The sequence below is a fragment of the Salmo salar genome, chromosome ssa09 (genome assembly GCF_905237065.1).
Source record: "Salmo salar chromosome ssa09, Ssal_v3.1, whole genome shotgun sequence".
NCBI classification, from domain to species: Eukaryota; Metazoa; Chordata; class Actinopteri; order Salmoniformes; family Salmonidae; genus Salmo; species Salmo salar.
In genome coordinates, this window is record NC_059450.1 from 55,324,702 (window position 1) to 55,346,837 (window position 22,136).

The 22,136-nt window shown below is 41.5% G+C and overlaps 1 protein-coding gene across 2 annotated transcripts in view; it reads left to right on the plus strand.

The window, feature by feature from the left end:
* Positions 1–22,136, plus strand: part of LOC106611501 (ecto-NOX disulfide-thiol exchanger 2) — a 273,741-nt gene that overhangs the window by 221,811 nt on the left and 29,794 nt on the right. For both annotated transcript variants that reach the window (XM_014211765.2, XM_014211767.2), the window contains exons 8-10: positions 578–684; positions 8,229–8,334; positions 20,592–20,794. In XM_014211765.2, coding sequence (XP_014067240.1) covers positions 578–684; positions 8,229–8,334; positions 20,592–20,794 — 416 coding nt within the window. The remainder of the gene's footprint in view (positions 1–577; positions 685–8,228; positions 8,335–20,591; positions 20,795–22,136) is intronic.

Consider the following 22,136-nt stretch of genomic DNA (forward strand, 5'->3'; position numbering starts at 1 on the left):
CCCCAGTCTCAGAAACAGGCTTTAGACACAGAGGCAGCCTTTGATTATGGCATTCAGAGCGTCTGAGAGTCGTAGAAGATGAGAGGTGTTGTGGTAATTAAAAACAGGAGAGGCTTTAGATGAAAAGAGGGTTTCAGTTAGTGGTAGAGACTTTACTAAGATCTCTGTCCCTTCAGAGAATTCCCTTGTTCTACAGTCAATCTCTACTGAGTCTGTATCACTGTGGAGGAGAGGAGAGAAAGAGGAGCAGATTGTGTGCGTGTGCGTGTGCAAGCAAGTGTGTGAGGCCATGGTCAGGGCAGGGGTGTGTGTGATTAGAGCAGGAGCCTGCTGCTAGCCGTCTGATCTTCCTGTTGCGTTTTTAGGACGGGCTCTCTGTGATCACCTCGAGACGGGGTGACTTGCGACTCTGACCCAGAGCTGTACTATACTGTATAGAACAGAAAATAACAGTAAAAACACATAAACATACAGTAAGGTGTCTTCCTACCTGATTCCACTTTCTCACTCCTCTGCTCCTTCCCACCCGCCCTCTCTCTCTCTGGACGGTAACTGGCCCCTGCATCCTCTGCTACAGTTGAGCAGATTGTGTCTGTATTCCACGCTGCTTCCAAACAAAAGGCTTGGGACCATTTCTCCAAAGCTCAACGCAAGAACCTGGACGTGTGGCGCAAGCAAGCAGAGGTTGGTCCTTTACTTTTTCTACAATTATTTAAGCATTCTATTCATTTGGAGAAGTTCAGTATAGTCTCCATATTATTGTGTCCTTTATGTGAACAATATGTAAACATCCCCATCTCTCCAGTATTCCAGACTCCAACTACTTTTTGTGAAATTCATGGTGTTGTCTTAGCAGGATGATTTGTGTTGGAGTATTAAAGCAAACACTAGCTTTAAAACAAGGCTTAACATTAGCCTTAGCTTAATTTAAATGGTAAAAAGAACTGGTCCTAAAATGGAACCTTGTGGTATTCTTTAAGTATTATAAAGGAACTGAGATTGTAGAACATCAACATTAAGTACTATCCTAAGAGGTAAATACTAGAGCTAACCTAATAAACACAGGATGAAGGCTAGGCTACACCCAGTCTCTCTTCTTAGTTCAGTCCCAGAGTGGGAGCTCCGGTCAGGCCCAGGTACAGGCTACTCACCCCTCTCTCCTCTGAAGGGAGTCCAGTCTGGGGAGTGCTCAGTCTCACTGCCAGGAACAGGTAATGGTAGACTCACCTTTTAGCTCAACCACAGTACACTGGATCTTTTTTTACATAACACTTCAAAACACACTTATATTTTCTTTATTTTATTACTCTCTGACTGTGCTTTCATCCAATAGGTGAACAAATAACCTACTGTAATGTTTTGTTTGGTGTAAAATGTAGGTCATGCTCAGATTTGTTCTCTATTTTCTTTGTTGTTTCCAACAAATGCTGCATTAATTACCACAAACACGTTTCCCTCTTTAATGGAGGGTGTTCAAGTGTGGCGCTGCTGTCATGTTAGGGCCAAACGGGTAAGTTTGATCTGGGTATAAATCTCTGAGGCCACCAGTGTGTAAACAGCAGATGTGGTGTGTAATTAACAGCCTATTCTCTGTCTCACAGTAACACTGACACGGTCACCATGGATCACAGGCTGGAGACGGTGTATCTCTTCTATGGATATCCTAGTGCAGGAGATAGATTACAAACTAGTGGAACAGACTCATTACAAACTGTTGATGCACGGTGGCAGTGTATAGGTGTTCTGTAAAGTGAGAATAATTTTTATGTGCAGGTCATGTGTAACTGACGGTATACAATTTGATGGGTAGGTAGCTGTGTGTTTGGGTGTGTGTATATCATGATGGACTCATTCAGAGGTATAGCTGGTATGTCTTGATTTCAGACTGTAGAGACTCTTCTGCTCTAAAGGTAGGTGTGAGGTGGTGTGTGTAGACAGGTAACATCACTCCTCACTAAGAAGAAAATTACAATTTAAGCCTAATTTATACCATACGTATATACGCAACACAAGAACCCAAGTTCATTATTGCAGGGTTGCACTTGTCTGTGTACGTTTGCTACATAACTATGCAGGACCACGGTTTTGCATAGATAATTGTAGTTATTGTGTTGGGTACTGACTAGGGTAAAAATTAGGCTTAATACACATAAACATGACATTGTCTTTTTATTTTTCACAGCATGGAGCTAAAACATCCCTACATGCATCTCAATGAAGCTCTATGTGAATATTCATGTGTTAAAAACACACAGTTACAGTATAATACAGTACAATCCCCTGCAGAGCTATTAAAATGCTAATGACACCAGGAATAGAACTCTGGAGAGTTAACAACTCTTGGCTGTGAATATTCAGTTATTGTGATCCAGCAACACTATTCCCTACAGAATCATAAACATGCTAATGGTGATACCTGGAACTGAGCTCTAAACACAGATGTATCACCTTCTGTTGTAAGTGTAGATGGCTTAATGACGCAGGTTTACCCTGTCATATACTACTGTCAATGGACATCTTTGTCGTCACCAGGGCCAATCTTCTATTGTTCTACTGGACATAATCTCTGTCGTCACCAGGTCCAATCTTCTACTGTTCTACTGGACAAAATCTCTGTCGTCACCATTGCCAATCTTCTATTGTTCTACTGGACATAATCTCTGTCGTCACCAGGTCCAATCTTCTACTGTTCTACTGGACAAAATCTCTGTCGTCACCATTGCCAATCTTCTATTGTTCTACTGGACATAATCTCTGTCGTCACCAGGGCCAATCTTCTATTGTTCTACTGGACAAAATCTCTGTCGTCACCATTGCCAATCTTCTATTGTTCTACTGGACATAATCTCTGTTGTCACCAGGGCCAATCTTCTATTGTTCTACTGGACATAATCTCTGTCGTCACCAGGGCCAATCTTCTACTCTTCTACTGGACATAATCTCTGTCGTCATCAGGGCCAATCTTCTATTGTTCTACTGGACATAATCTCTGTCGTCACCAGGGCCAATCTTCTACTGTTCTACTGGACATAATCTCTGTCGTCACAAGGGCCAATCTTCTATTGTTCTACTGATTTTGTCAGACCTTGAGTCTCAGGGATCAAGTCCTTAGAGGAATATTAGAGATCTCTTATTGGGAGTTTATTTATTTATAGACAGTGTCTTTCAATGCAGAAAGACTGTTGTGGCGTGTGTGTGTCACTGTGCTGTAAATGGAGAACAGTGATGTAGCAGTCACACAGTAATCCATCAAAAATATTCCAACATTTCCCCAAAATTCCCAGGTTTTCCAGAAATCCTAGTTGGATGATTCCAGATTTCCTGTTTATTCCATACTGATTCCAGGAATCTTCCAACCAGAATTTCTGGAAAACCTGGGAATTTTGGGAAGTATTTTCCCACCCTACAGCAGTATCTTTATTGAAGGTCTGTTCTGTATTTGTCAGACAACAGGATGCACAGAATAGCAGGACTGAAAGATTGCAGAAGTTTCACTGTCAGTCTGACACCATCACAACAAACATCTGCTACCTTCCATCCATTCATTTATCCATTTGCCTCTTCACACAGTCACTCATCCATTTACCTTATTTATCCATTTACCTATTCAGATCCAGCCATGTATCTATCCATCTATCCATTCCACGAAATGGGTGCCTTTTGCTTCCCTTTGGTATTTTAAGTAGAAATTATCCACTGATATTGAATTTTAAAAGCTTGTTATTTTAAATCAAGTGCACTTTAATACACACCACATGGATCATTTAATAAATCAGATTTTTTATATGAATAAAGGATTAAGTAAGGGTTTTCTCTCTTTTTGGTCTATTTTCACATCAACCCTCTTCGCTCAATTAATTTTAGGAAAACCTTATTTTATGAAACTTTCATTATGTGTGAAACATTTTTCATTCTTAATTTCGTGAACATCATGTGATCCCATGCTCTTCACCGCATGAGGAGTATTGGCCAATCTTCACCTTAAACCTCAACCTTGTTAAAGGCCCCACAGTAACTTAATCAGTTTGATATTATATATCAGTTTATTTGTACAAAGGATACTTGATCAATGAGAAAATGTTGGATTTATCACAAACATGCCTTTAAATAATATACTGAAAAAAATATGAATGCAACATGCAACAATTTCAATGATTTTATTGAGTTACGGTTCATATGGAAATCATTCATTTGATATAACTTAATTAGGCCCTAATCTATGGATTGTACATGACTGAGAATACAGATATGCATCTGTTGGTCACAGATACACTGTATATACCAACGTATGTGGCCACCCCTTCAAATTAGTGGATTCGGCTATTTCAGCCACACCCGTTACTGACAGGTGTATAAAACACAGCCTTGCAGTCTCCATAGACAAGCATTGGCAGTAGATTGGCCTTACTGAAGAGCTCAGTGACTTTCAATGTCGCACTGTCATAGGATGCCACCTTTCCAACAAGTCAGTTCGTCAAATTTCTGCCCTGCTAGAGCTGCCCCGGTCAACTGTAAGTGCTGTTATTGTGAAATCAAACTTTATTTGCCACATGCGCTGAATACAACAAGTGTAGACTTTACCGTGAAATGCTTACTTGCAAGCCCTTAACCAACAGTGCAGTTCAACACTTTACATGTTGGGTTTATCTTTTTACTCAGTGTAGTTACGCAGTTGCATAAGTGTCTGTGACAGGGTTGACAGTGTGCAGATAAAATGCTCTTAATTCATAGGATTTTAATGCATGTGATGGGGAAAGTGTTTGTCCATAGGCTAAACATATTCTACATGCAATTGAATGTGGAACGAAAATATATTTGAAAGTTAATTTCTTAAAAATGTGCATGTCCAAAAGGCACCTATTATGTGGAACAACCCAACACATCTATCCATCTCTCAACTACACATATTTGTCTTCTGGTACAGGGTTTCCCAACTGATGGCCGGCGGGTTTTATTTTGCCCCCAAATTTTCTGAGCCAAAAAGTTGGATTTTTGTAATTTTCATTGTTGCACCAGGAAATCAGCTCCAAGTGATTTTAATTTTGGAAATCTGCTCCCAAGTATTCCCACTCATAATAGAGTGACACGCGATCATATACAAATGTAAGCAAGGTTTGAATTATTCTGATTAAGTCAAATATTATATCTGTTTGGGATTCTTGCGGTCAAATTGTAGTCTACAAATTATTTGTAATTATGTTCCGGCCCCCGACCGTCCTCTCAAGAAAAAATTGGCCAACGGCTGAATTTAGTTTATGATCCCGGGTCTATTCTCTGCTACCACTGCTCTTATTGTCTCAGGATGCGCCCCAAATGGCACCCTAATCCCTATATAGTGCACTAAATTTGAGTAGGGCCCTCTGGTCAAAATTAGTGCACTACATAGGGAATAGTATACCATTTGTGCCGCAGACTCATTCTTCCTACTCACTGCACAGACACAATAACTTTAAGCAACGCAGCTAGGGCTGTGGTGGTCATAACATTTTGTCAGCTGGTTATTGTCATACACAAGACTGCGGTCTCATTGTAATTGACCGTTTTAACATAAACACGTTTAGTATCTCCAGGCCTCAACTCATACAAGCTGATGCGTAGCTTTGTAATATGTACATTTTTAAAAAGTCTAAATATATTGAATATACACCATCACAATAAATCCATTATTTATTTTAGTCAGATCTGAAGAAACATGATATGAAGAAAATGTATTTCAGAAGAAGAGAATATGAGTTGGCCTACTGTATGTTATCTCACTATGCTCCATGTTCGTTTAGCTGACAAGATATGCTTATAAGTCCCACGCCATTATTTTATATTATATGATTTTATATTAAGAAGAATGTAATTGAACTTAGCTGAATAAAATATAAATATATTTTTCCACATATGAAGTGTCAATGTTCAGCATAAAAGTGATCATTTGAAACAGGTCCTATACTCTAGATTTAGAGTTATTTGGCAACTTTAGTTGTGAATGATGCAATCCTTAGAATGTCTTAGAAATCAAAACGTATATGGGCTACATGATGCTATTGATGATTTGAGAAAGTAGCAAAAAAAGCTGTTCTTTGACTTAGGCTGCACAGCTGAACCCATACTAGTATGTAAAATTTGTTTTGATTTTGAATGGTCCAATTCACCTGCAGCTCCAATCCACTGTGACTTTGGTCAGGAAATAGACCCAAACAAAAAGCTTATTTCTCTCAAATGTTGTGCACAAATGTGTTTACATCCCTGTCAGTGAACATTTCTCCTTTACCAAGATAATACATCCACCTGACAGGTTTGGCAAATTAAGAAGCTGATTAAACAGCATGATCATTACACATTTGCATCTTGTGCTGGGGACAATAAAAGGCCATTCTAAAATGTGCAGTTTTGTCACACAACACAATGCCATAGATGTCTCATGTTTTGAAGGAGCGTGCAATTGGCATGCTGATTGCAGGAAGGTCCACCAGAGCTGTTGCCAGAGAAATTAATATAGATTTCTCTAAGCCGCCTTCAACATTGTTTTAGAGAATTTGGCAGTACGTTCAACTGGCCTCACAACCTCAGACCACGTGTAACCACACCTGCCCAGGACCTCCACATCCAGCCACCCGGACAGCTAATGAAACTGTGGGTTTGCACAACCAAAGAATATCTGCACAAACTGTCAGAAAGCATCTCAGGGAAGCTCATCTGCATACTAGTAGTCCTCACCAGGGTCTTGACTTGACTGCAGTTCCGCATCGTAACCAACTTCAGTGGGCAAATGCTAACCTTCGATGGACCACTGCAATGCTGGAGAAGTATGCTCTTCAACTTTATCGAGCAGATGGCAGACAGTGTTTATGGCATCGTGTGGGCAAGCGGTTTGCTGATGTCAACGTTGTGAACAGAGTGGTGGTGGTGGGGTTATGGTATGGGCATGCATAAGCTACGGACAACGAACACAATTGCATTTTATTGATGTCAATTTGAATGCACAGAGATACTGTGTTTAGATTTATCAGCCGCCATCACCTCAAAATTTCAGCATTACGATCATTACGACAATGTGTTCCAGTTCCTGCCAATATCCAGAAACTTCACACAGCCATTGAAGAGGAGTGGGACAACATTCCACAGGCCACAATCAACAGCCTGATCAACTCTATGTGAAGGAGATGTGTTACGCTGCATTAGGCAAAAGGAGGTCACACCAGATGCTAACAGGTTTTCTGATCCACGGCCCTAAAAAATGTTTTACGTACAGTATCTGTGACCAAAAGATGCATATCTGTATTCTCAGTCATTAAATCCATAGATTAGGGCCTAATGAGTTAATTTCCATTGAAGTGTAGCTTGTAGCAGTGTAACTTGATCTGATGGAATGGCTTGTCCGGCACTTTGTAAAAACCAAGACTGCATTGAGTGAATGTTGGAAGGAGATCCTGGTTCCTTTCTAAACATAGCAATGTGAATGCACACAGGACTCGGACCACAAAATAGGTGAAGTGAAGTGAAAAAGAGTTGAGTCCACATTCAAAGGCAAAGGATTGAGATTGGTTATTTTAAAGAGGACTATGTGTGAACACACCCTAAGGGGAAGTTCACCCTACTCTGAGCTAGACACAGCCAACAGCACAGTGGCTACAGCAGTATGCTTATAGGACAATTATATCAGTACAGTTATACTCAATACAGTATAGGACATACATTACATGCAGGCTGCTGCTCTCTGCAATTTGCTGTCCCATCAGTGCAGCAGAGGGAGAACTCAGTCCTGCTCTGAGACCTGTCATCATGTCTTATCTCATCTCCACTCCTCATGTTCTCTGTGTATCGCTCTGGGTAGAAGCTGCCTTTAGGTACAGCTCTAGGATCAGCTCACCCTCTCAATATCCTAAACGTACCGATATAGATGGAAAGCAAATCTGAACCTTTAAATCAGTTTGCACAGGGAACTTCAACCACTGTGTGTGTGTGTGTGTGTGTGTGTGTGTGTGTGTGTGTGTGTGTGTGTGTGTGTGTGTGTGTGTGTGTGTGTGTGTGTGTGTGTGTGTGTGTGTGTGTGTGTGTGTGTGTCTGAGTGTGTGTGTGTCTGAGTGTGTGCGTGCGTGTCTGTGAGCTTTCAAGTGTATGCACTGCATGTATCTATCTGAATGTGTATGTGTGTTTGAGCCATGTCTGCAGCTAGGCTACCCAGGAGGAGTTTGTTCAGAAGGAACATTGTCATAATCCTGTTTTGTTTCCTCCAGGAGATCAGAAACATGCAGAATGAAGAGCTGATGGGGATCAGACGAGAGGAGGAAATGGAGATGTCTGACGATGACATGGAGGATACACACAACCCTGACGAATCAGGTACACACACACTACACACACTCCTGATAGAAAAACTAACATTAACTACACACACCACACACACTTTTGGCATATGGCTCCTTCCTTTTCTTCTTAGTTGTAGAATAGATCTGTAGCTCAGCACTCTGTCTCAGTGTCATCAGCTCATTCACTCTCTAAATGGACAAATTAAGTTGGAGAGGAGACCATGCAGAGACAATATGGGCTTCTCCAGACTGTCGAAGTCCAATACAGTGGGGGATTAGCTCTTCTAGACTAAAACCAAATCGAAACTGTGTAGAAATGATAATAGACTTACATTCATACGGTTTATTGACTATGCCCAGCTCACTAATACAGTGTTTTCTCTGCAGTCATTTAGCTGTGGCGCTGCGCCACGGCATAATAACATAAACAAATCTTTCTGCTGAGGTGTACTTTGAAGATACTGGAACAGTCCACATTTAATTTTATTTTGCAAACAAAATAAGTATTGAATAGAAAAATCTGACAACCCCATAGTAGAATAGTAAATCTATTTACCTATCCAGCTTGTTGTGTGAGAGAAATATTCCTTGAGGCGCATTCAAGTTACGAGTGCCATAAGGAGGGAAATTCAAGAATTGAATAAAGGCTGCAAAAATAGGCTACCTTTATTTAGCAGGGTACTCAAACCTTTACCAGCCAACCGGATTAGACATTATACGGACTACGTATGGTCTAATGAAGGAAAGTCTGAATAAATGTGATAATGAACTGATAATTAACTGAATGATCAAAAATAAATTGGCCTACCTGCTTGCACTTTGTGCAGGATGTGTATCCATCTACCGCATTGTCCTTCCAAACTAGGGATTTCACTCTAGCAGCACCTGTTTCCACGATGGTGTTGTAGCCTATTCCCTTATCGTAACCGTTCTTTTTTTTTTCTACGGTTAGGCCTACATTAGTCATTCTCGTTTGAGCTAAGCTATCCAGGGAAAGTAATCTTGGTAACGTGTCATATTCTCACTTGGGGAGAGGGAAATAAACTCTGCGAGTGGACATATTAGAGCACCACACGAATGAGGGACAGTTCCCAGGTCCACACACACTCAATGGATGAGTGGCTGGTAGCCTTATGTCTGCCTCACTGCTCATAGAATGGAATTCGCAACACAACAAGCTACTGGGTTTTTTCAAAGTGTTATCTTGATTTAAGATGTTTCCAACCCGCAATGCAATTGTTCTGAACCTAGAGCCGTCCCACAGGTTGAAAGAATGTTGTCGTTCCACCTGTCAGCGGATTATTTTGTGGCTCACCCACGGGGAACCGTGGGTATCCGACCCCATGCAGGACTCTACTAATGATTAGCCCAATAGGGTAAATACAGATAGGCAACCCCATGCTTCAACCTATTTATTTATAGCCACTATGCTGCTTCTGTTGGGCTACAGTTGATATTGCTTATTCCTAATAGCATACCAGGCTATATGCGTGATCCAATATGTGAAAATAATTTGTAAAAATAATTTGACCAATTTCTGGAGGTGGAAATAAAATTTCCACCTCCAGAAAATGTTATTGTTTTGTTGGTGTGTTTTGTTCAGCAATCCAACAGACAGACGAAAAATCTAAAAAGTACAATATAAGTTCGTAGAAACATGTCAAACGATGTTTAAAATCAATCCTCATGTTGTTTTTGTCATAAATAATCAATAATATTTCAACCGGACTAAAGCTTCGTCAAAAGAAAAGGAGAAACAAGAAAGGCGCGCTCCCGATCGCACGCTGGACTCATGTCTTGAAATTTCCACTGTCCACTCATTAACAAGATTCAAAAGGCACTCGCACATCTGAGCAATCTTGTTACAGGTGCATGGCAACAGTTGAAACAGGATGAATGAAAAAAGGAAACCGCACACTGTTCTTGATAGTATCACTGATATTTAATAAGCTTACGTATCGGCCTAACGGCCTTCGTCAGAGCTTTTGTGAATTTTCAGAAAACAGCACCTCTATGTAGACCTAGCCACACCCACATCCGTTCCACGTATGGAAAGGGGTTGGAGGCAAAGGAAAAATAAATAAGCGCTACCAAACATAACAATATGCATTTCACAAATATTACAAAAGTGTATAGACAAGACGTACCGAACACGTCCATAAAATCACAACGAGGACATAGCAAGTTTTCATTAATCATTGGGTACATCATACGAAAAAACAAAGTAATCTTAAATAGGAACATATTTTAAATTCACAACATAACATACATAGGCATTTCATCATTAAGTCCTTTAGGAAATAATGTCTGGAGGGTGAAAATCCAAAAACATTCTCTTTTGCTCAGAGTATTATTAATATCACCTCCCCTGTCTGATATCTTGACTTTCTCTATACCACAAAATCTAAAGGTAGAAATGTCATGTTTTAGGTCATTAAAATGTACTGCGACTGGATAATCCCTGTCGTTTCTCCTGATTGAACTTTTATGTTCACTAATTCTCTGTTTGAGAGAGCGGGAGGTTTTATGTTATTAATCGTTGAGCATGTGTCGAAGGAAGCAAAAGAAGTTGAAGTTAAGATTAGCGAACATGAGGTTGTGATGAAGGAGATTCTAGGCCTTAATTTTACAGCCATAGACGACGCGATCAACCAGTCCATTGGGAAATACAGAGACTCTCTACAAGCAACAAAGATCAAGAAATATCAGCGTGACACAGAGGATTACCAGTTTAACCAGGTGTATGCATGGGAAGGCCCAAGGACAGGAGTACGGAGAGGCCGACGTAGGGACGCACCACTGATTGAGGGACGCAGATACGCAGCAGCAGGAGGACATGGAAATGTGGACACAGAGGCATCCACCGAGAGCGAATTCCCTACAGACAGTGACTCCAGCTATCATGGCACACAGCCGGTTTTTCTAGCCCGGAAGCAACACAAGGCTCTACGAAAGAAAAGAAACGATGTTGGAGAGGCAAGCGGTCGAAGAGGAGACCAGGATCACAGGCCGTGGACACGGAGCTACAGCAGGACGCGGTAATTAACCTCTCCAAAAAAGACCTTACTGACGCTCAAGTCTCAGTCTTATCTAAGGGTCTCTCTTTTGTACCTACATGTACAGATAAACCATTTGATACGAAAGTAGATCTGTTCAAATTCTTCCGTAAGATTAAACTTAAGCATGTGTTTTCACAAAACACTGTTTCGGGCCAAGAAACACATAAACGAACTGGCACACATTTTAAGCCCAAAAGCAAATTCTGTCCCATAGTTAACAATTCTTCGATTAATACCTATTGTAGGTTAGTCGAACAAGAAGCCATGTCAGTGTATACGAGACAAACAAACCACATTCAGAAAAATCTCACTAGAACAGAAGAACAGGCACTTAATGAATTAATGAAAGATTCATCGTTGGTTATTAAACCTGCAGACAAGGGGGGTGCTGTAGTTGTTTTAGACTATGAAAAATATAAAGAAGAAATTCAGAGACAACTCAGTAATGAACGTTTCTATAGAAAACTAAGTGTTGATCCCACACAGGTGTTCCAAAGGGATATATGCTCTAGTTTGGAGCAAGCCCTATTAAACCACCTTATCTCAAAACCTGAATATGAATATCTCTGCTGCAAATGTGCCATACGTCCATGCCTCTACATTTTAGCGAAATAAAAAAAACCTAAAAAACACATCAAGGCAATTATCCAGGCAGACCAGTGGTTGCAGGAATAGGCTCAATGCTAGAGCCATTGTCGAACTTTGTAGACGCTTTTATTAAAACTCATGTGCAAGCATTGCCATCATATGTAAAAGACTCTATAGACTTCATAAACAAGATCTCACCAATAACGGGTTTGAAAGAAGACTGTATTCTGGTCACATTAGATGTCGAGAGTCTATATACCAGCATTCCCCATGCGGGGGGCTGGCAGCACTAGCTCACTATTTGGGAGACAGAGATACTAATGAATATCCACCAACAAACTTTATTTTAGAGCTGGCAGAATATGTTTTAAAGTATAACTATTTTGGGTTTGATGATGAATACTACCTCCAAACGAATGGAACATCGATGGGCTCCACATTCGCTCCGAGCTATGCTAACCTTTATGTGGGTCTATTTGAAGAACGTTTAGTCATTAACAAAAACGAAAATCCATTTTTGAATAAAATCCTGAAGTGGTATCGATATATTGACGACATTTTTTGCATATGGGAAGGAACTGAACAAGAGCTGTCAGATTTTATGGCACTACTCAATGACATGGATCCCAATCTCAAATTTACTATTGAAAGTGACACTCAACGCGTTCATTACCTCGATATGTGGATTGAGAAATCAAATGGAACCCTGTTTACAACTCTGTATCGAAAAGAAACAGACAGAAGTACTCTATTACAGGGGGACAGCTTCCACCCTGAGCCATTAAAAAGAGGACTTCCTAGAAGCCAGTTTTTCAGACTGCGCCGTATATGCTATTCCAATGATGATTATCTACAAAAAGCAGCGGAGATGCGCACTAGGTTTCTAAGAAGAGGCTATTCGCCACAATATGTGGATGGAGCTCTTCATTTGGCATTGGGAAAAACACGAGATGAATTGTTACAAAAAAGACCAGCTAAAGCAAAAGAACACTCCGTTATGTTCACAACCACATATACTTTGAATTCGCGAAAAGTGGGAGGTGTGGTTAAGAAACATTGGCATATTTTATCATCGGACCCACCTTTGCCGGCTGAATTCAAGAATCCACCACTCATTGTGTATAGGAGAGGTCGCAATTTGCACGATAAATTGGTTCATGCCAACTGCCAGCCACGAAAGAAAATCAGCCAGGCTCTTTTACGCCCGCTACCAAATGGTAGCTATAAATGTAGAGGATGCACACAGTGCAACAATATGATGAAGTGTGAATATTTCTGCCACCCACACACAGGAAAACGGTTTCAAATTAACGATATCATCACGTGCACCACCACCCATGTTATTTACATTATTAAATGTCCATGTGGGCTCTGCTATGTCGGTAAAACCTCCCGCTCTCTCAAACAGAGAATTAGTGAACATAAAAATTCAATCAGGAGAAACGACAGGGATTATCCAGTCGCAGTACATTTTAATGACCTAAAACATGACATTTCTACCTTTAGATTTTGTGGTATAGAGAAAGTCAAGATATCAGACAGGGGAGGTGATATTAATAATACTCTGAGCAAAAGAGAATGTTTTTGGATTTTCACCCTCCAGACATTATTTCCTAAAGGACTTAATGATGAAATGCCTATGTATGTTATGTTGTGAATTTAAAATATGTTCCTATTTAAGATTACTTTGTTTTTTCGTATGATGTACCCAATGATTAATGAAAACTTGCTATGTCCTCGTTGTGATTTTATGGACGTGTTCGGTACGTCTTGTCTATACACTTTTGTAATATTTGTGAAATGCATATTGTTATGTTTGGTAGCACTTATTTATTTTTCCTTTGCCTCCAACCCCTTTCCATACGTGGAACGGATGTGGGTGGGGCTAGGTCTACATAGAGGTGCTGTTTTCTGAAAATTCACAAAAGCTCTGACGAAGGCCGTTAGGCCGATACGTAAGCTTATTAAATATCAGTGATACTATCAAGAACAGTGTGCGGTTTCCTTTTTTCATTTTTTTTTTTATTTTTTTTTAATTTTTTTTTTATATAGCCCTTCGTACATCAGCTGATATTCTCAAAGTGCTGTACAGAAACCCAGCCTAAAACCCCAAACAGCAAGCAAAGCATGTGAAAGAAGCACGGTGGCTAGGAAAAACTCCCTAGGAAAAACTCCCTAGAAAGGCCAAAAACCTAGGAAGAAACCTAGAGAGGAACCAGGCTATGAGGGGTGGCCAGTCCTCTTCTGGCTGTGCAGGGTGGATATTATAACAGAACATGGTCAAAATGTTAAAATGTTAAAATGTTCATAAATGACCAGCATGGTCAAATAATAATAATCATAGTAGTTGTCGAGGGTGCAACAAGCACGTCCGGTGAACAGGTCAGGGTTCCATAGCCGCAGGCAGAACAGTTGAAACTGGAGCAGCAGCACGGCCAGGTGGACTGGGGACAGCAAGGAGTCATCATACCAGGTAGTCCTGAGGCATGGTCCTAGGGCTCAGGTCCTCCGAGAGAAAGACAGAAAGAGAGAAAGAGAGAATTAGAGAGAGCATATTTAAATACACACAGGACACCGGATAAGACAAGAGAAATACTCCAGATGTAACAGACTGACCCTAGCCCCCCGACACATAAACTACTGCAGCATAAATACTGGAGGCTGAGACAGGAGGGATCAGAAGACATTCACACTGTCCACTCATTGAAAGTGCTGTATCTCCCTCATTTTTCATAGTAAAAGCCTGAAACAATGCCTAAAGACTGGCCACGTGAAGAAGAAGCCACAGAGATCGTGAACTCTGTCCTAAGTCTTTGTATGGTAGATAGGCTTACAATGGAAATAAAATAATAATATTTCCTGGATGGATTTTCCTCAGGTTTTCGCCTGCCATATCAGTTCTGTTATACTCACAGACATTATTTTAACAGTTTTGGAAACTTTAGAGTGTTTTCTATCCAAATATGCGTATCCTAGCTTCTGGGCCTGAGTAGCAGACAGTTTACTATGGGCATGCTTTTCATCCAAAATTCCGAATGCTGCCCCCTACCCTAGGGAAGTTAAATCAGTTTTACCCAATTTTTTACCAGCATGTCACTGTGGCTTCTGTGCAACCAGGGGGAAAAAAATTATAGACCACCTTTACTCCACACAGAGATGCATACAAAGCTCTGCCCCGCCCTCCATTTGGCAAATCTGACCATAATTCTATCCTCCTGATTCCTGCTGACAAGCAAAAACTAAAGCAGGAAGTACCAGTGACTCGCTCAATACAGAAGTGGTCAGATGATGCGGATGCTACACTACAGGACTGTTTTGCAAGCACAGGCTGGAATATGTTCTGGGATTCATCCAATGGCATTGAGGAATACACCACCTCAGTCATCGGCTTCATGAATAAGTGCATCCCCACATTGACTGTACATACATATCCCGACAAGAAGCCATGGATTACAGGCAACAACCGCATCGAGCTAAAGGCTAGAGCTGCCGCTTTCAAGGAGCGGGAGACTGATCCGGATGCTTATAAGAAATCCCGCTATCCCCTCAGACGAACCATCAAACAAGCAAAGCGTCAATACAGGATTAAGATTGAATACTGCTACACCGGCTCTGACGCTCGTCGGATGTGGCAGGGCTTGAAAACTATTACGGACTACAAAGGGAAACCCAGACGTGAGCTGCCCAGTGACGCGAGCCTACCAGACGCGCTAAATGCCTTTTATGCTCGCTTCCAGTCAAGCGACACTGAAGCATGCACGAGAGCACCAGCTGTTCTGGATGATGTGAACAACACCTTTAATCAGGTCAACATTCACAAAGCTGCTGGGCCAGACAGATTACCAGGACGTGTACTCAAAGCATGCGTGGACCAACTGTCAAGTGTCTTCACTGACATTTTCAACCTCTCCCTGACCGAGTCTGTAATACCTACATGTTTCAAGCAGACCACCATAGTCCCTGTGCCCAAGGAAGTGAAGCTAACCTGCCTAAATGATTACCACCCCGTGGCACTCACATTGGTAGCCATGAAGTGCTTTGAAAGGCTGGTCATGGCTCACATTAACAGCATCCTCCTAGACCCACTCCAATTCGCGTACCGCCCCAACAGATCCACAGATGACGCAATCTCAATCGCACTCCACACTGCACTTTCGCACCTGGAAAAAAGGAACACCTATTTGAGAATGCTGTTCATTGACTACAGCTCAGCGTTCCACACCATAGTGCCCACGAAGCTCATCACTAAGCTAAGGACTCTGGGACAAAACACCTCCCTCTGCAACTGGATCCTGGACTTCCTGACGAGCTGCCCCCAGGTGGTAAGCGTAGGCAACAACACTTCTGCCATGCTGATCCTTAACACTGGGGCCCCTCAGGGGTGTGTACTTAGTCCCCTCCTGTATTCCCTGTTCACCCATGACTGTGTGGCCAAACACGACTCCAACACCATCATTAAGTTTGCTAACGACACAACAGTGGTAGGCCTGATCACCGACACCGATGAGGTGGCCTAGAAGGAGGAGGTCAGAGAACTGGCAGCGTGGTGCCAGGACAACAGCCTCTTCCTCAATGTGAGCAACACAAAGGAGCTGATCGTGGACTACAGGAAAAGGCTTGGCCGAAAAGGCCCCCATTAACATCGACGGGGCTGTGGTGTCCACATCAACAACGAACTATCATGGTCCAAACATACCAAGACAGTCATGAAGAGGGCACAACAAAACCTTTTCCCCCTCAGGAGACTGAAAAGATTTGGCATGGGTCCCCAGATCCTCAAAGGTTTCTTCAGCTGCACCATTGAAGGCATCCTGACCGGTTGCATCACCGCCTGGTATGACAACTGCTCGGCATCTGACCGTAAGGTGCTACAGAGGGTAGTGCGAATGGCCCAGTACATCTGTGGCCAAGCTTCCTGCCATCCAGGATCTATATGCAGTGGCTTGCAAAAGTATTCACCCCCTTGGCATTTTTCCTATTTCGTTGCCTTACAACCTGAAATTAAAGTGGATTTTTTTGGGGGGTTTGTATCGTTTGATTTACACAACATGCCTACCACTTTGAAGATGCAAAATATTATTTTGTGTGAAACAAAAAAGAAATAAGACAAAAACAAAACAGAAAACTTGAGGGTACATAACTATTCACCCCCCCCCCCTAAAGTCAATACTTTTTAGAGCCACCTTCTGCAGACATTACTGCTGCAAGTCTCTTGGGGTATGTATCTATAAGCTTGGCACATCCAGCCATGGATTTTTGTCCATTCTTCAAGGAAAACTGCTACTACTCCTTCAAGTTGGATGGGGTCCAGTACAGTAATCTTTAAATCAAACCACAGATTCTCAATTGGATTGAGGTCTGGGCTTTGACTAGGCCATTCCAAGACATTTAAATGTTTCCCATTAAAACACTCAAGTCTTGCTTTATCAGTATGCTTAAGGTCATTGTCCTGCTGGAAGGTGAACCTCCCTCCCAGTCTCACATCTCTGGAAGACTGAAACAGGTTTTCTTCAATAATTTCCCTGTATTTAGCTCCATCTATCATTCCTTCAATTCTGACCAGTTTCCCAGTCCCTGCCGATGAAAAACGGATGGTGTTCTTGGGGTGATGTGAGGTGGAGGTTTGCGCCAGTCATAGCATTTTCCTTGATGGGCAAAAAGGTCAATTTTAGTCTCATCTGACCAGAGTACTTTCTACCATATGTTTGGGGAGTCTCCCACATGCCTTTTGGCGAACACCAAACGTGTTTGCTTATTTATTTCTTTAAGCAATGGCTTTTTTTCTGGACACTCTTCTGTAAAGCCCATCTCTGTGGAGTGTACGGCTTAAAGTGGTCCTATGGACAGATACTCCAATCTCCACTGTGGAGCTTTGCAGCTCCTTCAGGGTTATCTTTGGTCTCTGTTTTGCCTCTCTGATTAATGCCCTCCTTGCCTGGTCTGTGAGTTTTGGTGGGCAGCCCTCTCTTGGCAGGTTTGTTGTGGTGACATATTCTTTAAAAATAAATTATAATGGATTTAATGGTGCTCCGCGGAATGTTCAACATTTCGGATATTTTTTTATATCCCAACCGTGATCTGTAGTTCTCCACAACTTTGTCCCTGACCTGTTTGGAGAGCTCCTTGGTCTTCATGGTGCCGCTTTCTTGGTTGTGCCCCTTAGTGGTGTTGCAGACTCTGGGAACTTTCAGAACAGGTGTATATATACTGAGATCATGTGACAGATCATGTGAAACTTTAATTGCACACAGGTGGACTTTATTTAACTAATTATGTGACTTCTGAAGGTAATTGGTTGCACCAGATTTTATTTAAGGGCTTCATAGCAAAGGGGGTGAATACATATGCACGCACCACTTTTCATTTATTTTTATTTTTTAATTTTTTTAAAGAAGTTATTTTTTTTATTTCACTTCACCAATTTGGACTATTTTGTGTATGTCCATTACATGAAATCCAAATAAAAATCTATTTAAATTACAGGCAGTAATGCAACAAAATAGGAAAAATGCGAAGGGGGATGAATACTTTTACAAGGCACTGTAATAGAGGTTGTCAGAGGAAAGCCCATAAAATTGTCAGAGACTCCAGTCACCCAAGTTATAGACTATTTTCTCTTCTACCGCACGGCAAGCGGTACGTGAGTGCCAATTCTAGGACCAAAAGGCTCCTCAACAGCTTCTACCCCCAAGTCATTAGACTGCTGAACAATTCATACAAATCGCCACCAGACAATTTACATTGACCCCCCCTCTTGTACAGTGCTGCTACTTGCTGTTTCTTTGTTACCTTTTTATTTATTTATTGAAAAAAATGACCTTTATTTAACTAGGCAAGTCAGTTAAGAACAAATTCTTATTTTCAATGACGGCCTAGGAACAGTGGGTTAACTGCCTTGTTCAGGGGCAGAACGACAGATTTTGTCAGCTCCGGGATTCAATCTGCAACCTTTCGGTTACTAGTCCAACACTTTAACCACTAGGCTTCCTGCCGCCCCACCTATGCATAGTCACTTCGCCACCACCTACATGTACAGATTACCTCAACTAGCCTGTACCGGTGCACATTGACTCAGTACCGGTGCCCCTGTATATAGCCTCATTATTGTTATTCTTATTGTGTTACTTTTTATTATTACTTTTTATTTTAGCCTACTTGGTAAATATTTTCTTCTTCTTGAACTGCACTGTTGGTTAAGGGCTTGTAAGTAAGCATTTCACTGTAAAGTCTACACTTGTTGTATTCGGCACATGTGGCAAATAAAGTTTGATTTGAGAGTCATAACAACAGGATGCATGTTTTGAAATATTTTTTATTCTGTACAGGCTTCCTTCTTTTCACTCTGTCAATTAGGTTAGTATTGTGGAGTAACTACAATGTTGTTTATCAGTTTTCTCCTATTACAGCCATTAAACTCTGTAACTGTTTAAAGTCAACATTGGCTTCATGGTGAAATCCATGGGCTGTTTCCCTCCTCTCCGGCAACTGAATTAGGAAGGACGCCTGTATCTTTGTAGTGACTGGGTGTATTTATACACCATCCAAAGTGGGGAATAGGTTGGCTACCCCGGACAGCAACTTGATTAGGCTCCCTGATTAATACACACCTCACCCAAAACCTCCCTGCTGGCTGGCTGGCTGGCTGGCTGGCTGGCTGGCTGGCTGGCTGGCTGGCTGGCTGGCTGGCTGGCTGGCTGGCTGGCACACACACACACACACACACACACACACACACACACACACACACACACACACACACACACACACACACACACACACACACACACACACACACACACACACACACACACACACACACACACACCTTTGCCTGATTAAAAAAAGCCAGCATGAGTCTCTATGCTCATTTTAACACACACACACTATGCTAGGCCTCTCTTACACAATCAATCTCAGGTCTTATCTCTCCAGCTCAGTTACACAAACACACCCTCTCATTACATCACACATATCCCCTCAGACAGCATTGGAAAATCAAGACTCTCCTATCAAAGCCCAAAGGAACAGGGGCTGAGTAGTTCTCATCACTGTCTCATCCTGTCTGTTCAATAGGACAGGTAAGGATTTCATGAGTATTTCTCATCACACTGTCTCTCCTGTCTGTTCATTATAGGACAGGTTAGGATTCAGGAGTATTTCTCATCACACTGTCTCTCCTGTCTGTTCATTATAGGACAGATTAGGATTTCATGAGTAGTTCTCATCACACTGTCTCTCCTGTCTGTTCATTATAGGACAGGTTAGGATTTCATGAGTTTTTCTCATCACACTGTCTCTCCTGTCTGTTCATTATAGGACAGGTTAGGATTTCATGAGTTTTTCTCATCACACTGTCTCTCCTGTCTGTTCATTATAGGACAGATTAGGATTTCATGAGTATTTCTCATCACACTGTCTCTCCTGTCTGTTCATTATAGGACAGATTAGGATTTCATGAGTATTTCTCATCACACTGTCTCTCCTGTCTGTACATTATAGGACAAGTTAGGATTTCAAAGCCTCTCCAGTAGAGTTGCAGTATGTCCTCAGATCATCAATAGACATTTGAAGGCTGTTTATACAGTATAATGTTATGATACAGCAGTTGTGATGTTCTATGTCTCTTGTGTATGTGTGTGTGTAGGCCCTGTGTCCCAGGCGGAGGCTCTAAAGGAGGAGAATGACTCTCTGCGCTGTCAGCTGGATGCCTACAGAAACGAGGTGGAGCTGCTGAAGCAGGAGCAGGGCAAGAACCAAGAACACACACCTCCACAACACAGTGAAGAGGACGCCTGCAGGCAGCAACAACTAACCTTTCTACAACAGGCACTACAGGGCATGCAGAAGGTATACTTCTACCACACACACTATAGCTTAACGTTTTGCAGCAGGTCCTACTTTGGATTTATTTCAAGCAATTCCACAGGACTTTTTATACAGATATAAGTCCTGCAGATTTTAGCTGGTAAGACTCATAATCCGTTGGTTTTGCTTTCTGGGGTGACAAGTGTGGTGGCTAATTTCTGCATTACCAAATGAGGAGAGTTACAAACTTCACACACCAGTCAGAGTTATACTTAAAACCTCTTACATCTAGACGTTCCGCTAGCGGAACACCTGCTCCAATAGCCAATGATGGGCGTGGCGCGAATTACAAATTCCTCAAAAATACAAAAACTTCCATTTTTCAAACATATGACTATTTTACACCATTTTAAAGACAAGACTCTCCTTTATCTAACCACACTGTCCGATTTCAAAAAGGCTTTACAACGAAAGCAAAACATTAGATTATGTCAGCAGAGTACCCAGCCAGAAATAATCAGACACCCATTTTTCAAGCTAGCATATAATGTCACATAAATCCAAACCACAGCTAAATGCAGCACTAACCTTTGATGATCTTCATCAGATGACACACCTAGGACATTATGTTATACAATACATGCATGTTTTGTTCAATCAAGTTCATATTTATATCAAAAACCAGCTTTTTACATTAGCATGTGACGTTCAGAACTAGCATACCCCCCGCAAACTTCCGGTGAATTTACTAAATTACTCACGATAAACGTTCACAAAAAACATAACAATTATTTTAAGAATTATAGATACAGAACTCCTCTATGCACTCGATATGTCCGATTTTAAAATAGCTTTTCGGTGAAAGCACATTTTGCAATATTCTCAGTAGATAGCCCGGCATCACAGGGCTAGCTATTTAGACACCCAGCAAGTTTAGCACTCACCAAAGTCAGATTTACTATAAGAAAAATGTTATTACCTTTGCTGTTCTTCGTCAGAATGCACTCCCAGGACTTCTACTTCAATAACAAATGTTGGCTTGGTCCCAAATAATCCATTGTTATATCCAAATAGCGGCGTTTTGTTCGTGCGTTCAAGACACTATCCGAATGGTAAAGAAGGGTGACGAGCACGACGCATTTCGTAACAAAGAAATTCTAAATATTCCATTACCGTACTTCGAAGCATGTCAACCGCTGTTTAAAATCAATTTTTATGCAATTTTTCTCGTAAAAAAGCGATAATATTCCGACCGGGAATCTGCGTTTAGGTAAAAAGACGAAAGAAAATAAAGCATGGGGTCGACTCGTGCATGCGCCTAAGCCCATTGTCCTCTGATCGGCCACTTACCAAAGGCGATAATGTGTTTCAGCCAGAGGCTGCC